This window comes from Camelus ferus, chromosome 19, assembly GCF_009834535.1.
Source record: "Camelus ferus isolate YT-003-E chromosome 19, BCGSAC_Cfer_1.0, whole genome shotgun sequence".
In the NCBI taxonomy this organism is placed as follows: Eukaryota; Metazoa; Chordata; class Mammalia; order Artiodactyla; family Camelidae; genus Camelus; species Camelus ferus.
This window is the reverse complement of record NC_045714.1, coordinates 6,125,435-6,142,973: the sequence shown is the minus strand read 5'-3', so window position 1 is coordinate 6,142,973 and position 17,539 is coordinate 6,125,435. Positions and strand designations below refer to the sequence as shown.

General features: G+C 55.2%; 1 protein-coding gene and 1 non-coding gene across 3 annotated transcripts in view; both read right to left on the bottom strand.

The window, feature by feature from the left end:
- Positions 1-17,539, bottom strand: part of BCAS4 (breast carcinoma amplified sequence 4) — a 50,599-nt gene that overhangs the window by 10,402 nt on the left and 22,658 nt on the right. The window contains exon 4 of one of the 2 annotated variants that reach the window (XM_032461372.1): positions 15,312-15,446. The exons of the other annotated variant lie outside the window; for it this stretch is intronic. Coding sequence (XP_032317263.1) covers positions 15,312-15,446 — 135 coding nt within the window. The remainder of the gene's footprint in view (positions 1-15,311; positions 15,447-17,539) is intronic. 2 annotated transcript variants of the gene reach the window in all.
- Positions 1,987-2,058, bottom strand: TRNAA-AGC. The gene has a single exon. It is a non-coding gene; the product is annotated as a tRNA-Ala (tRNA).

Genomic DNA, 17,539 nt, shown 5'->3' with positions numbered 1-17,539 from the left:
TGGGCAGCTGTTCTCCACTAAATAAACGAGCCGTTAGGGCAAACCCAGAGGCGCCCACCAGAGCCAGCAGGTGTTCAGAGGCCGCCCGCCCGTGTCCCTGCCCAGAAAGACTTCACCCAGGACCGAGCAGCCCCCTCCCGGCAGCGGAAGGAATCAGCTTCCAAGGCAAGGCCTGGACTGTCACCAGTGCCCCTTCTCCCCCATTCCAGGCATCCAGTGGCCTCGGGAGCTTCTTCTAAATTTGCCCTTTCCTTAGACACGATGCCCTCACAGCTCCAGTCTGGCCCACGAGTCTCAGCCCTTGGCCTGTGGCCTTGAATGGTCACTGTCACCACATCGATCCCATCCCCACGGCCCCAGAGTCCCAGGCACGGGTCTCACGAAGCCGTTTTGCAAGAACTCACCTCAGGTTGCTGTCCTGATTGGATTAAGACAGTTTATCCATTGGGCCCCCTGAGCATGAAAAAGGATGGTTTCCCAAGTGTGGGAAAGAACATCCGAGCACGAGAGAAATGAATAGGGGCAGAGACAGAGAGCTCGGGGGAAGCAGAGATGAAGGTCATTAGAGATGGAAGCAAATAAATAGGGAAAAAAATATAAAGCAGAGAGAGAGATGGAGCCAGAACCAAGGGTGAGAAGATGCAGAAACCAGACTGGGGGTGGAGGTTCAGAAAGAGGAAATAGAAGAAAGAGGAAAAAGGGTAGAGGGGGAAATGAGAGAGAAAAGGAGAGGGAAGCATTGAGTGGCCCTGAGAGAAAAGTGAGTGGCCAGGAAGCAGGAGGGGGTGGGGGAGGGGTGCGGGGGGTACCAGGAGGGGGCGGGTGGGGGAAACTTTGATGGGAGCTGGGGGGTCGGCCCACAGATTCAAGGCCTCCCAAACCCAAACCCAGTCCATGTGCCTGGCAGAGACACAAAAAACTCCCCACCCTGACCCCACCCTAAACCCCATCCCTTTGTCAAAGAAAGAATAATATTCTGAATGATAAAGCTGTCTCAGAAGACAGGTCAGCCTCTGTTGAATGGGCTCCATCTGGCCTGAGGGACAGTGCTTCGCCCTTTTCTCATTTTACTCAGGACTCCTGGAAACCTCTGGTCTACCCCCTCCACCCCAGGGTGGAGCTCTTGGCTTCATCAGGGTCCAGCCGTTCTAGGCTGCAAAGCCAAAGGTACTGAGGAAGAAAGATCCTGACCCACACCCAGTCCAGCCCTCCAGCCCCACATCAGCCCGCGCCCTCATGGGGACCTCCTTTGTCTGGTTCACGGCTGCATCTCCTGTGCCTAGAACAGTGCCTGGTACACAGGAGATGCTTAATCTCCTGCCTCCCTGGGCCACCTCATTCAGCCTCAGGGCTAGAGCTTTGGGGTCAACGCAGGGTGCCTCCAGCCCTGAACCCCACACTTGTATCTCCAACCGAGGCTCCACCTGCAAACGCATCCAGACAGACTCTTGATTCACACGGCAACTTGGATGAATCCCCGGGGAATTATGCTGAGCAAGAAGAGCCAATCCCGAAAGGTTACACGCTGTATGATTCCATTTATAGAACATTTTTGAAATAGCAAAATTTTAGAAATGAAGGACAGATTTGTGGCTGCCAGGGGCTGGGCGAGGGGTGGGGGAAGAAAGGTGAAGATGGTCATAAAAGGACGTGAGAAATCCCTGTGGGGCTAGGACTGTCAGAGTCTTGACTCTGGTGGAGGAGACAGGAATCTAAATAAACTCAAACTGTACAGAAGAGACACAACTGTATAGAACTCAGCACACACACAAGTGAGTACAGGTCAAACAGGAGATCTGAGTGAGAGCAACAGATTGTATCAAGGTTGACATCCGGGATGTGACATTGTATCACAGTTTTGTAAAATGTTACAATTGGAGAAAACTGAGCAAAGTGTACGTAGGGCTCTCTCGGCTACTTCATTCAAAAAGAATTTTTCTTTCTTTTTTTTTTTGGTGGGGGAGGTAGCTAGGCTTATTTATTTAATGGAGGGACTGGGGATTGAACCCAGGACCTCATGCATGCTAGGCATGCACTCTACCACTGAGCTATACCCCCCCACTTCTGTGTTACTCCTTTTAACAGCATGTGAATCTATAGTTGTCTCAATAAACAATTTCAATTAAACACACACACAGAATAGACCATGCTTCCTCACCTCTGCCCTGGCCTCGAGTCCAGGCCACCAGCATCTCTCTCTGGACCATCCCAGCAGCTAGCTCCCACCTCCCCACCTCCCCACCTCCATCCACCCTTGCACTCCCAGCATCTTCCTCCATGTTGCAAAACCCTCCAGGGCAGAGTCCTGGTATGGGCCCCACGACCTGTTCCATCTGCTCTGCCCACCTCCACCTCTGGCTCTAAGACGCTGCCTGCTCAGGCCTCACCAGCTCCCCGAGCTGCCCAGAGTGTACAGGTGTATGCTCCCTTCCCGTCCTCCTCCAGACACCAGCCACCTGGACCTGCTCCATTTCACCTTCTCAGTGAGGCCTTCCCTAACCACCTCCTGTCCCCTGGCACACATCTCCCTGCCCTCCTTCACTTTTCTCTCTCCCCTGGGGCACATTACATAGTACACTAGACCACTGGCTGCTGGAAGGCCAGAACATTCTCTGTCCTCCTTAGGTTCCAAGCATCTGAAACAGCACCTGGCTCATATAGGGGGTGGATGAAAAGTATTTGCTGAATAAATGACTGAACAAATGAATAAACTTAAAGGGGGTGGTGGGTAGAGATTCGGCATCAAAAGAGTTAAGCCCAGCCTGGCCCAGGGGCTGGGGAGGGAAGGGGTAAAGGGTTGCACACGTGGCAGCTCCTGGAGCAGCCAGGAAGGACTTAAGGGGAACAGGGGAGGGAGAGGCGGGTGTGCGCAGCACGGGAGGTGGGGGGTGCTGTCCTCCAGGCACCAGATCCCAAGGTCTCCAGGAGCAAAAGCCCAAGTTATGCAGGGACAGAAGATGAGAAAATACCCCGCAGGTCCGGCCACACTGTCCACCCCCACCGCCACCCCACAGGCTCTCAAGAGAACCAGAAGCAGGGGTTGGGTTCACTTTCTGGGCCTCCCAGGGGCCCAGGGGCCAAGCCTTAGAGGCTTCCCACCATCTGCCCATTCCCTCTGAAGTGGCACAAGCTACTTATGGGAATGAGGGTGGGAGTGGAGGCAGAGATCACAGAGGACCCCGGATGTGTACCCTTAACATCCCCTCCAAAGGCCCACATGGAGCCACCAGCGCTGAGAGCAGGATCCCTTCCTCCAGCACAGTAAATGATGTCCCATTTCCAAATTCCTCAGATGGCACTGGTCCCTCTGCCTAACTGTGTGATCTTGGCCAAGTTACTTAACCTCTCTGTGCCTTGTTTTTCTCATCTGGACACGGGACTAATAATAGTTTCTATCTCATAGGGTATTTTGCCCAAATAACCATGAAGTGCTTAGAAAACAGTAAGCATTCAATGAATGATGACCAATTTCATTATTATTATGGCCCCCTGAATTCACATTCTTCCCAAGTGCTGTCATTAGCTTGTGAACAGCCCAATGGACAATTTTATAACATTGCATTTTTAGTATTAAATGCATTCAGTTTCAAATCATGAACATTTAAACTAAATCACAATTGTGGAGGCCAGTTCTTAGTCCATTGTCGAGTTTTAATTTGCAAGGAGCCTCAAAAATGACCCAGAACACCTTTCAGCCCCTAAGAGGCGTGGCCCCTCATCCATCATGGGGCCAGGCTCCACAAGGGCTCAATAATGCCCACTGGCCAGACAGTGACAGATTATGGGGCCACATTGGGCACAAATGTGCTGGCAACCAGCCCTGCAAGCGGCCTCTTGGCCTGTGGCCTCCGATTTCTCTCCCGGTGATGACCGCTGCCATCTGAGTCCCTCCTGCCCATGCCACCCTCAACACACACACTCCTGGGGGCACTGCCAGGAGCCTCTGGAGCCAGGGCCAGGCCAGCAAATAGCTGCCAGACACAGGAGGGAAGGAGGCAATGCTGGGGCCACAATGCTGAGATCCCCAACCCATGTCACCCCCAGCACCTCCCAGCAGGTGTTCAGTGATGTATGTCCCTGAAACAGCCACCTCCCTGCTCCGGCTTCTCACCATTTAAAAGCCAAGATTTCCCCCTCTCTGACTGAATTTCCCAGGTTAATTATTAGGACTCTCCAAGTAACGGGAAATTTGGCCTTGACATTAAGTCTGGCAACGTGACAAGGTGTGATGGTATCAGCCGGTACAGGCACCTGGATGAATTTACTGCTTAATGAGACGTGGTTAATTTTCCCAGCAGAAAGCTGACCACGAATGGAGCCAAGTTCAAGAACTTCCCAGGCTCCTTACGCATCAAAAGGATCACACTTTCTCCAGATGCCCCAGCCCAGCTGCAGGCATCACACAGGTTCCTGCATTAACGAGAAACTCACCTCCCTGCTCATCATGTCGCCCCAGAACCTGCAATCGTCCTCTGCGCAGTCCAGCCTCGCTCAGGATCTCTGTGTGACCCAGTGCCAAGCCAGCGCCACACATCAGGCCGCACTGTCCCCTCCCACAGTCCTCTCCTGGCCTCTCTTCTCCCCTTTTCTGTCATGCACAGGAGTCAGAAGCATGCAGCCCACCTCATAATTATCTGCTAATAACACCTGCCTCTGAGTTTACTTTCCAGGGTGACTTTGAGCTCAAGCAGGAACCCAGTTTCATTACTTCTTCATCTCTTGGTGCTCAATTCACAACTGTTATTACTAACAGTTTCTACATACCATGTCCACTGCCTGCTACACATGTCCCTGTGCCCCCTACCCCAACCGTGGGCACACTTAGGTCCAATAAGGACACCAGAGCTCCAAGCAGGGCAGTGGGTGTCCTCGGTGCCACCCAACAGAAGACACAGACTGGACTCAGACCTGGTCTGCCCCTCCACTCCCCACAGGGGGTGACCCACTCGGGCCCACAGCCTTTCTCTTTCCATCTGAGGCAGGCGGTCCCAGTGAGCCCGAAGGGGAGCCGGGGAGAGGCAGGGTGGGGGAGGGGCAAAGGGACTGGGGGCATAGCGAGGGTTTGGGGTTGTGTGCGAGACACAAGGAGGCACACAGGCAGAGCCAGAGACCCAGAGACACAGGGAGAGAGGCAGAGACAGGCAGGTGAACGAGTCAAAGGCAGGGGACCAGACAGAGCCCGCCAGGGGCTGAGACCTCCATATAGCAGGAACCATAGTTCCAGGTCCCCTCCTGTGTCAAATGAACACGAGGCCCGTGGCAGGGAGGAAGTAGGAGAGGTGGGCTCAGGGGGGACCCTGGGGTGCTCACTGTCCCCTCAAGACCCAGCATCACCTGGGATATGTCCTCAAGCCGGGCCTCTGCTGAGAAGCCCCGCTCCTAAGCCACCACCAAGGCCAGAACCACCATGGTCCTGGCGTGAGCAGCGGGGGAGGCTGGCCCAGGTGGGATGGGGGCTTGCGGGAGAGAGAACTGTCCAGTTCAGCCTCCACTGGCAGGATCTGCACAAACTCATGGGGGTGGAACAATCCGCACATCCAAAGGGAGCTTTCTACCAAAAGAACTCCAGCAGCCTCAGGCACCAAGCGCAGGGAGCTTGGGGAGGCAGGCTCTGGGCCACACAGCCGGGGCCACCTCCACCGCTCCCTTTCCCTCCTCCAGCAGACTGGGCAACTGACTCCGCCTCTCCCTGCCTCAGGTGCTCTTTTAGAAAATGGAGCCAGTGACCGCAGCCCACCTCACTACAGCCAGCTGGAACTGAGTGATGAGTGAGGTCAGCCCAGAGCCCTCAACACGGCGTCTGTGGCAGTGGACGTCCTCATTGCACCTGGATCCCCCTCCTGTGATCTGCAAGCCTCGCACCTGGGACAGGGCCTGGGGCAGAGGAGGTGCCAGATGGAAGTTCCCCGAACAGAGAGGGAAGCACGCACGTCTAAACCCGCAACCTCCTCTCATGAGCCCAGAGCACTGCTCACAGATGGAAGAGTCAAGGTACAGACCTAGGGCTGTTGGGCTCCAGAACCGGTGCTTTCACTTGTTTTTCAGTGTTTTATTCTGGACAATTTCTATATTTATAGGAAATGAGCAAAAGCTGACAAGGGGCTATGATGAGTCCCACGTACCACTGCCGCCTCCTTTTGAAGACTGTCATTCAGCTGGGCCAGTGGTTCCTAACCTGGGGCACCTTGGCCCCCAGGGGACATTCGGCAATTTCTAGACATCTTTTTGGGTGTCGCAATCGAGGGGAGGTGCTACCAGCATCTAGTGGGCGGAGACCAGGGATGCTGTTAAACATCTTGCCGTGCACAGGATGGCCCCCGACAGTGACCTGGCCCCAGATGTCAGCAGTGCTGAGGCTGCGAAACCCTGGTTTGAGTCCATGCTCTCAGCCACCCTGACTCCAAGTGCTGCAGGGGTTTCGTCTACACATTTGTGAAGAAGGGGAAGGGGGGCTGCATTGTATGGCGAGCAGGGAGGGCATCATCATTGAGGGTGATGCTTTGGTTAGAAAAGTGGATATTGGGAGCTGCATTTGTTGACACATCACGTAAGACTGAGGAAACATCAAATGTCCAGCTCAGAAAGTATAGGTGCCTGATGAGTATCTTTGGAGAGGAAAGACCTCCACCGACCACCTCTGCTGGCAGTACATTCAGGGAGGACCCCTTTTGAGGAGAGAGCCAACGGCCCTCATACCCCAGGTGATGCCTCCCCATCCCCCACCTAGGAGACGCAAATGGCCAGGCTGGCAGGGAAGGACGGGTGCCCCACCCACGTGGTTCACATCCTGAGACCTGCAGGGACCCAGCTGCCATCACACAGGCACTGGAGACGGGGGCTTACCTGGCCAGAGCAAGCTGGCCCGGCAGCCCAGGTAAACCGGTCCCAGTGAACCCCCCAGTGGACCCAGAGCAGCTGCCGAGGTGCTGGGGGCAAAGGCCTGGGAAGGTTTGGAGCCGCAGGACCACAGGCGTGGCCAATGCCGCCAGGATCCATCACTTGCTCGGTGGGTCCGACCCTGCCTGCCCAGCACAACCCCCAGTTCTCCGGGGCAGTCCCTGCTGCTGGGATGCTGGCCCCTCTCTCCTTCCCCCAGTAAAACGGCAGTGAGCCCACCAGACTCTACAGTAGGCACCAATTTACCCTCGATCTTTGCCATGACATAGATGGAGGCCTGGGAGCCAATAGGCCCCCGATATTTCTTTGAGCTGCTCAGATTTGTTTTCAAAATCAACTGATTTCATGTAAAACTCTGCATTCCCCAACCTCTCTTCCTTAAGAAAGGGCAAGGTCAGGCCGCTCTGAGCCTTTGTTCCTGGCTGGAGTCGAGGGCGCCTGCCTCTTCCATTGGCCACCGTCCCCACCAGCCCCTTTCCCTCACCCAGGGCCCCACCTGATCCCAGTGTTTGAAGGTTGACCCCTGGGGCATGAAGAGTATCAGTCAAACAGGTCAACACCAGGCTAAATTAAAATGTTCTAACTTCTTTGGGCCTCAGTTTCTTCATCTGCAAAGTGGGAATGGTAATGAGACAGGCGGGCATGAGGATGAGCCAAGCGAGGCGGGTAGTGCTCGTCTGCGCCGACCCAAAGAAGAGCCCAGAACACTGTCTGCTGGCACCAACATCGTCATGATCACTAGTACTCAGTCAAGGCAAGGCAGTCCCTACCCTTGAGAAACTCTTGGTCTTGGGGAACAACTGGTGAAAACACAAGTGCCTCCCCAAGGTGCTGCGCCAACAGGGGAGTGAACAGAACAGGGGACTGGCGAGCCCAGAGGAACGCTGCCTGGGGGAATCCAAAGGTGGCAACATTCAACTTAGCCTTGAACGTTGAATAAACACTGCCAGGCAGGGAGCGGGAAGGGTTTTCCAGCCAGGGGACCAGCATGTGCAAAGGCCACAGTGTTCACCAGACCCAGGGATGGCAGGGCTGTGCCCAGGGATGCTTACAGGGGTGGCGGTGCTTGGAGACAGTGCATTGAGTGTGTCTCACTGCTGGGGAGAAACTGGGGTGCTCCCATGGAGGCCTCAACAAACAGTGCCCCCAAAATAAAAAAACCCTCCTTGTGGAAAGGAACTTCCTCCCCACTCAGCCTCAAAATCTTATCAAAAACGCAATGCTTAAAAAAACCCAAATCTGATTCCCAAATCAGCCTGCCAGGAGCCCTGTGTCCCTCCCCTGCACGCGTGCCACAACATATCTGGAGTCAAACAAATCCGTTAATGTGTGAGCGCTGAGTGACTCCCTGAGAGCCAGTCTGGAGGGGGATCAGCGGGGCTGGGGACCAGGCACCACTCAGCCCTCCATTGCTGCAGTTAATATTTGCCATCTGCTCGTGTTGCATTTTTACTGCAAGGGATGACGGGGGCAGAAGGAGAAGGAGAGGCCAGGACTGGGCCGGGGGAAGGCTCCACGGGCTCTCCTCTGCCTTCTTTGTGTCAGTGCCTGGCTGGGTCTCCACAAACGAGATAAAGCCCCAGGCAAGCTGTGCCTCTTTCTGGGAGTCACCCCTCCAGGGGCACTGGGCAGAGGGAGAGGGAGAGGGAGGGGGAGGCGGCCCCCGCCAGGCAGAACCTCCCTCCCTTGCTGGGCTGGGCTGGGAGGGGAGAGGAGGGAGCTGGGGGAGATGAAGGGGGAGGGGAGGAGGCGCCAAGCCTGGCACCGACGACTCCTACAGGCCAGCCCGGGCAGGGCAGCCCCGCCCACAGCCTCCATTACCTCCGGGAAAGCCCACGAGGCGGCCCCAAGCCGCTGGGAAGAGAGGCAGGCTTGGAAGCTTAAGCCAGCTCTCCAGGGCCTGGAAACCAACTCCGGAGAAATCTAGGGGGAGGGGTCTTTCAAGGGCCATGGAAGCCTCAAGAGCATCCTTTGATTCATATTTACTGAACACCTACTATGTGCTCAACACAGGCAGGAAAGGCAAATACCCAAAGGCAGGTAATGACAATGGGTGACTTGGGCCAGATGGTGGCTCAGCAGGAATGCTGCTCAGGGGCCCAGACCTCTGCTTTTCCAAAAGAAGCCAGAGGTGGACATTCTTAAGTGAAATTTGCTTTTTAAAATGCTGGCAACTCATTCACGTTAAATATATACGAATACCAAGCTGGCCAAAGAACATATGCTGGTGGGCAGACTGGACCCAAGGATCTCCAGTTTGCAACCTCCACCATCTAGGCTGTGGTTCCTGCTCTCGGGAAGATCACAGAGGCAGGGGAGAGACACACTGAACAAGGTCAAATCCGGATCAAACCCTGGCTCTGCTGCTTGTGCTGTGTGACCCTGGGCAAGTGACTAGCCCTCCCTGAGCCTCAAGTCCCTTCTTTGTGAACTGGAATGATACCATTTGCCTCTGGGGTTGTTATGGGAGTTGAGACATGGCACAGAAAATCCTTCGTGTACATACTCAGTACAACTACAGTAGTTGGTGCAATGGTAGATGCTCAATAAAACTGCTGGCTGTTACTCGTGCCACTGCTGGGACTGGTGCCAAGAAGTGAAAGGCACCGTGGGCTGTCCACTCCTCTCTGCTCCCAAACGCCTCTGAAGGGGTGGGGTCCGTGGGGTCCAGGCCACCAGCCTAAAATCTGGGCTGGGGAGTGTGCTGGATGTGCAAGAGATTTTTTTCCCAAAACATTTAACATTTAAAAAAATTGGTGGTTGACTTTTAGACATCAGAAGAGTCATATGAAACTCCACATATCCAGCTTTCTCCCCCAAACAGGAAAACCTGGCCATCCTGCGCCCCCATTTCTGCAAGACTGCTTTTGGAAATCTCCGCCCCTCCAGATAAGGCACAGGGTCTGCAATTGGCCACAGTCCCCACCCCTCCCTACTGTTCCCCACCAGGCAGACGGACTCATTTGTTACCAGATTGCCCCATGGGCCTGCGTAGTATGAACAGGTGGGCTGGACAGGCGCAAGTCCAGGCCAGGCCACAATCCACCCTGGCAGCCTGGCCCCGTGTGGTGTCAGGACTTGGCCCCAAGTGTTTTTGCTATTAGCCAAAGAGCCTTCTTTGGAAAGTACCACACTCTCATCCATCGGAAAATTAATCAAAATGACACCTCGTGAACAAGATGTTTTGGCTCAGCGGAAAACAAATCGTGGTTTACAACAAATTAGCGAGGCTGTTCCGTGCCTCTGGGCACAGACAAGGGGCGGAGGGCCTGGCGTGGTCAGCAGGACACCCGTGGCAGCCACCAGGCCGTAATGGGGCCTGGACCAAGGGGACACAGTGACACCTGCCATGGGCTCCAGCCCTTCCAAGGCCTGTGGCCCTGTGGCTCCAGCTCGATCGCACTTTCACTTCCACAGCTGCCTGAAATGATCTCCAGATGTGAGGGGCCCTCTGCGTGCAGACATGGAGCCGCCTCCTCAGGCAGGGTCTCTGGGACCCAGATATGCGCCAAGAGACCTGGATGCCCCAGTTGGAGTCTCTTCCCTCTCTTCCAGTTGACGAAGGCCCTGAGACCCAGTGAGGCGAGGATTCCAGTGAGCCCAAGGTACAGCATGAGATGTTTCCAGGAAATGCACTCCTAACAGCTGAACTCTGAAGCTTGGAGGGCACCCACACGCCCTGCTCCGCTCTCACGGTCAAGTCTAAACAAGACGTCGCTGACCCTGAATGCCAGCCTTAGCTCAGGAGAGAGGCAATTCTCTAAGCAAAGTGAATTTACCAAGGCACTCCCGTGCTACAAACCCCTCCATTGCTCCCCATTACCCTTCACATAGTGCTAAGTTCGTCTGTGTGGCCTGAGACCCCACCCACCCAATCTGGCCCTGTCCTCATCTCCCACACTCTCCCCGGCTCACTCCCCAAGCCGGACTTCCACAATCCCTCCAGCACCAAGCTCAGTCCCACCGCAGAGCCTCTGAGTTTGCAGTCCCCACTGCTGGGAGCACCCTTTCTTCTAACCTCAGATGACACTCACCATGAAGGTCTCGGCGTACCCTTGGTGGCCCTTTCTCGGAGGCCCTCCCTAACTCCCTCAGAGCAAGCCAGGGTCCCCTTTAGAAATGACGGGCTACTGAATTTTTGTAGGATTTGGTTACTGTCTCTATTTTCCCACTGGATCCAAGCTTCCTGAAGTAAAGTTCACAGCTCTGTCCCAAGGCTGTGATCTCCCAATATTGGAGAGGGTTAAGAACAGGAGTTCATATCCTGATGCCCAGCTGTGTGGCCTCAGGTAAGTTACTAAACCTCTCTGTGCCTCAGTTCCTTCACCTGTAAAATAGGGATAAAACTAGCACCTCCCCCAGGGGTTGCTGAGAGTTGAGAACAGTGCCTAGCTGGCTCTGTCACCACTACCAGGATACCTGCTCACCGCTGAGTACTGTCCCAAATCATTACTTAAAGGCAGACCTGGAGGAGGATTACAGCTGGCTAACAGAGTGTATGCTTGGCATGAATGAGGTCCTGGGTTCAATCCCCAGTACCACCATTAAAAAATAAAATAAAGGCAAACCTGGCTTTTCAGACCCACCAACGCTCAGAACCTCCCCTCTGAGAGTTCTGGAGTCTTTCTCCTCTCTTCCTTCCCACTGCTTTAATGGAGGAGGCCCTCATCATTTTGCATCAAATCGAAACCAGTTTTCTAGCAAGCGAAACCTTTCATGATCAAGGCCATGTGGGCTGACAGTTAAGCTGTCGAAGGCCTCCGAGGCTAAGAGACTCACCCACGGTCACACAGCTGAAAAACGCCACGGTGAAACAGAGTGACAGTCCTGGGACGCTTTAAGAGTCGATGTAAAAGTGTAAGTGAAAACGCTGACGTAGCGCAGCACGGAACCATGGGCCTTCGCCCTCTGAAAGCAGGTGCGTGAGCACTCACATTGCAGCACAAAATGTGTACGTTTTGGGATCTGGGCGCCGAGGGCTCAGGATACCAGGCCAGCCCTCATTTCAGTCTGGACACTGACTGTGTGATTCTCCAGGAATTCAAGTCAGAGGCAAATGGCCTGCCCTTCAAGGAGAGCTCGTCCCGAGGAGGGACACTTCAGGCCGGCCCAGGCCTCAGCCAGCACCAAGCTGCACAGGCAGGGGCAGGTCTGGGCCTCTGGTTGGGGGGTGGAGTGGGTGGGCTGGGAGACCCAGCCCAGGTGCCCCATGCCCTCCCCACTGCGTCTGCAAAGTGGGGAAGAGGAGAGAGGCAGAATGGAGGCCAGAAGGGGAGATGGGATGGCAGTCAGAGAAAACAAGAACCAACTTTTTCCCCACCTTGCCCGCCCCCCCAGAAACTCCTGTTCTGGCTGGTGGAAGAGGGAGGGTGGAAACAGACCCCCACAGACCCTTCCAGGGGTGAAGCTCCAGGGCTGAAGGCTGCAGGCCTCCCCTCCTAGGCCCCATGAGGGTGTTCCCACCAACCCCCCCGACTCTGGGAGGGCCTGGGGGGCAGCAATGAGTGGCCTATTTCCTTTGGGGGATGGGCTTCCAAGGGAGTGGGGACAGGACCCCTCGGCTCAAGAACCCCTGCCCCACGCCCGCTCCTGGAGATGGAGTGGGGCGAGGGGGGGCAAGGCAGCAGAATCTGGGCTTGTGTGGAGGGGCTTCTCACTGCTGGGGGTGCCTGGTGTGGGCTCCCAGAGGGTGACCACAGTGGTCAATGAAGCAGTGTCCCCCTCGGACGGGCACTGACGGGAACCGACTGCAGACTGAAATCCTGGCTTGGCGGGAAATCCAGATGGAAGAAACAGTGAACCATCCGGGCACTCTGCAAAGACCTCCCAGCCCCTCTGCCCAGATCTCAGCTCCAGGGGTCAGAACCAGGCCCAGAAAGACCCAGCAGGGCCAAGTGGTGCCCAGCGCTGAGCCCGGGCCTCACAGGTTCAAATCCCAGCTCCACCACTGGTGGCAAGCAGTTCAACACTTTGGTGCCTCAGTTTTCTCACCTGTAAAATAGGGGCAGTGACTCAACCTACCTCACAAGGTATGAGGTGCCTGCCGAGTCAGGGCCCTAACACAAGCTGTGATGACCATTATTCTAGAAGCCCCCCACCCCAGCTTGCACCCTGGGTGCAGGTGCGGCCCTGGAGCCCCTTGGGTCTGCACATGTGTGTGTGCACACTTGCTTCCATCGCCTGCTCCAGACAAAGCCCTCCTGGGGCCAAGATCAACATGCTGGGGTTGCTGAATGACTCACCACCCTGGCTGGGACGCGTTTCCTGGAACAAGTCACCGCAGGTAGGCCTGGGGGGCCCCAAGTCTGGTAGAGACAAGGGTGCAGGTCCCAGCAAGCCCGGCCACACCCCAGTGGGATCCTGCAGCAGAAGTGGGTGGGGGAGCCCCACTTCACAGCCTGAGTTCCAACCCCAGCACTGACCTTGGATGCATAAGTCTCCCCTCCAAGCTTTGGTCTCTGCCAATTAAATGGGGACACTAGTGCCAACCACAAGGGGACAATTGTGCAGATTATAGAAAAAGACTATAAAGTGCAGAGACCAAGGACCCACCAGACCCCACTATTAGGAAACTTGTTGACCATGGGCAACTGAAGTCCTCTGTCCTTCCTCCCCCATGGTGCTTCTAAGCCATCAGTAGGCAAAGCACAGTGTGACTGGGGGCTTCTGGTCACCCAGAACAGTCACCATAACTTGAGGGACCATGGAGGCAGCTCCTGACTTCACTGTTCTTGGAAGGCAGTCAGGAGAGATTGCATTTGTTTGGAGAAGGGGGCAATCTGGGAGGGCTTCTCAAAGGAGGGGGCATTTACTTGTACTCTAAAGGATCAATAGGAGTTCCGAGACCATGGGATCTGTGAGGCCATGTCTAGCTGTTTCTGGCCTTAGGCAAGTCACTCACCTGGAGGCAAGCAGGTAAGCAGCGCATGCCTCAGGAAGGTGTGAGAGAAGATGGAGGAGTGGGGTCCTGGCAGGGACTGAAGAGTGATGCCCAGTCAGGCATCCCTGGCCAAACAGAATAAATTCACATGGGGCCAAAGTGGCAAGACTACATACAACTCCTTCTACTTCCTCATCTGCCAGTTGGGAAGAAGGGTCATACTGAGTGCACACGACGGCTGGGAGAGGTGAATGAATCGATGCACATGCAATGCCTCAGCAGTGCCTGGAACACTGTGAACACTCAGTAAATGAGCCTCTGTGATAACACTAAGTGGAGACGTTGAGGCGGGGAGGGGGGCAGGCAGGAGGGACAGAGGAAACAGAGGAGCAGAAGGGGACCCACAGGCAGAGCCCAGGGGACAGTGAGAGACCCTGCTGGGGGGCAGGACAGAGCAGCTGGCTGGACAAGATCTCTTTCCTGGGAAGGCCAAGTCCCAGGAGATAGGTCAACCAGGGCTCCCACCTGATCCTGTCACTCCAGGCTGCATGGCCTCGACAAGCCCCTTCACCATCCTGAACCTCGGTTTCCTGTCTGTAAAATGGGGTGGTAATAACGTACCTTCCTCCAAGGACTGGCGTGAGAATTAGATGCCACATACAACAACACATAAAGCACTGCGAACAGACCTGACATGAACCATTGCTATGATCAAATCCCGTTTAGGGCAGGGTTCCCCAAACTCAGGACTACTGACACAGGGCTAGATAATTCTCTATTGTGGGGGGCTGTCCTGTACACTGCAGGGTGTTTAATAGCATCCTTGGTTTCTACCCACTTGACTCCAGTTGTGACCATCAAAATATCTCCAGGTACTGCCCAAAGCCCCCTGCAGCAGGGAATCAATAGATAGTAAGCTGGAAAGACAGAGGTGTCTTAAACATCGAGGGTCCCCATTGCAGGATCAGTCTGGCCTCAGTATTTCTATCAGTAAAAGTGACACAATTATCCTTTCTTTCTTATGGGGACATAGGGAGGATCCCAGGAAAGCAAGGATGTGGGAGGGAGAGGCTTTTACAGGCTGCAGGCTGGGTTCCCCTCCACCATCCATCCCCCACCCCCCTGGTCTGCTGGAGGCTGACTCCTGCCTTAGGAAGTGGGGCCCTGTCTGAATTCTGGAAGTCACCCTGAGCATGTCCTTAGGGGTGGAAGGACAGGACAGAAGGGCAAGGGCTGTTTTCTACTCACATGGTGCCCCCATATGGACCACAGTGTTCAGCAAACGGCAGGCACTTAATAAACGTGGATGAGCAGGCAGGCAGTCACAGTACTGAGGTCCTCAGCTCGGGGCAAGCGGAGGCGAAGGAGGGAGGGAGGGACTTCGACGCCCCAGCCACCTGGGCCAGCCTTCCACCGGCCAGCCAGACACCACTTCCTGTCTGCAGAAGCCAGCCATGCCCTTGGAACTCCTATTTCCTGAGCCCCTCTCCCCACTCCAGGGTCTGGGGGGGCAGGGAGGTGGGGGGATACTCACGTTCCTGAAGGCAGGGAGCCCCGAGGAGCCCAGCCACTTCCGCAGGGCCTGTGAGAAGGCCCCATGGTCCCGCTCGGCCTGAAGCACATGGGCTTCCAGGAAGGAGACGTGGTGCCCCACCATCTTGACAAAGGCCTGGCGGGAGAGGGGACAGCGGTGATGCTACATCTGCTCAGACTGGGCCGTGCTCCTGGCTGCCCTCCCTCAGTCACTGCCTCAAGCCTCCCTCACACCTGGCCCGGGGTCCTGGCGAGTCCAGGCAGGGCCTGCTTAGCTGGGTGGGCACCTTCAGAAACACTGACATTAACAGTTGACAGCTCCTCATGGCGGCCTGGCTGGGCGCAACCTCTACTCATATTCTCTCACCTTCTCCCCAGAGTGACCCTGTGTTTAGCCTCTATTTTACAGAAGAGGGAAACTGAGGCTCAGAGAGGTTGGACCATCTACCCAGAGTCACACAGCCAGGAAGTGGCGAGAGGGGACTCAGGTCAAACAGCCTTCTTTACGGAAAGTGGACTTTTTAGAAATCGATCTCCTTCATAGCTGATGGATATTGGGGAGTCTTAAACTCAGAAGCCAAGGGGCAGGCAGGTGACAAGCAGATGAAGTAGGCTGAGTGGGGGCTGGGTGAACCAGAATGCCGCGTCCTGGCCCACAGGGCTCACTCAGCTCCCAGCCTCTAGTGCAGAACCTCCAATTTCAAAAGAAAAAAGAAAAGAGAACGCTGGGATCAGCCTCCCTGGACTAGAATCCAGGTTCTACCACTGACGAGTTGCGTGCCTTTCAGCAAGTTACTTCATTTCTATTATCCTCAGTTTTCTTATCTGTAAAATGGGAATAACAATATCAACCTTGCTCAGCAGTTAAGTCCCTGGGGCATATTAAGAGCTTAACAAATGTCAGATAGTATCATTTCAAAAAGAAAAGAAAAAGACATTTAGATTTTATGAAAAATGTCCAGCTTTTAACAATGTTAGCCATTGTTAGCCATAAATCCACAATTTTAAATACTGTGCAGGCCCAGCGAAACTCAGCTCACTTGTTTGTGACTTCTGGTGTGCCAGTGTGTTTGCATGCATATGCGCACGTGTCTGTGTGTGTTCATGCCTGTGTGTTGTGTATGCCTGTGTTTGTATGCACGTCTGTGTGTTGTGTGCATGTTTGTGTGTGTGCGCATATTGCATGCACACCTGGGAGGGCCGCCAAAATTGGTGACTCCAGTGCCATCTCAGACAAGCCCCCTCAGTGGGCCTCCCTTGTTCCAACAGCAAAATGCAAGAGATCTTCTTGCACCAGGAAGAGGAAGGAAACCTCTCAGTGCGGGGCCCCACGAGGGAGCCCGCCTTCACTAGAGGGGAAGTCCTGGTCCCCTGTATCCAGCAAGGCCCACCGCCTTCTAGCCCTGCCCTCGCCCGCTGGCCCACACAGCGCACAGGCCACCTTTCGGTTCCTTGAAGGCGCCAGGCCTCACTCTGCACGGGGCCTCTGCACCAGGTCGCTCCGAGCCGGCGGCATCCTTCTCTGTTCTCGATGGGCTGAACCCTGCTTGTCTCTCAGCCTCCAGCGGCTGTCCCCCCACAGAGAGACCTCCCCCGACCGCCTAATCTAACACAGCCCCTGTGCCAGCGGAGCCAGCAGGTTCCCTGTCTCCTTAGCCCTCCTCTCCCTCTGAACGTCTTGTCTGCTTGTTCACGGTCCGTCTCCCTCTAGAATGTGAGTTCTGAAAGAGCAGGTGCTGAGCCAGGGTGGTTCTCAAGGCCAAGACCAGGGCCTGGTCAGCTGGATGGTGGAGGCATGAATGCACGCACACACGGATGGAGGCGTGCGTGAAAGCGCACACACAGATGCACACACGTGCAATCTACGCATGTACGAGTGAATGAATGCAACCCACGAATACATGAATGAATGAATGCATCCTTAGCAAAAAGACATTAAGGAACCCAAGATGGTGGCATTGTTGAGCTGCTGCCGCCCTGTGGTTCTGGCAGAAGCAGAGCTGAATGGCTCTGAACAAGCCACATCAGGGGTGTGTGTGTGTGCGCGCGCACGCGCATGTGTGTGTATGTTGGAGGGGGATGGGGAGGACAAGGAGCCATGGGCCTGAAACCTTCCCTTGGTCCTGCTTGGCCCCACATCTGGTTGTAAGACAGAAGAAAGTCCTGCAGGCCCTTCCTCCAGCCGATTCCAATTTTACGCTCCCTGCGTTAATGCCAATCTGGTGGGGG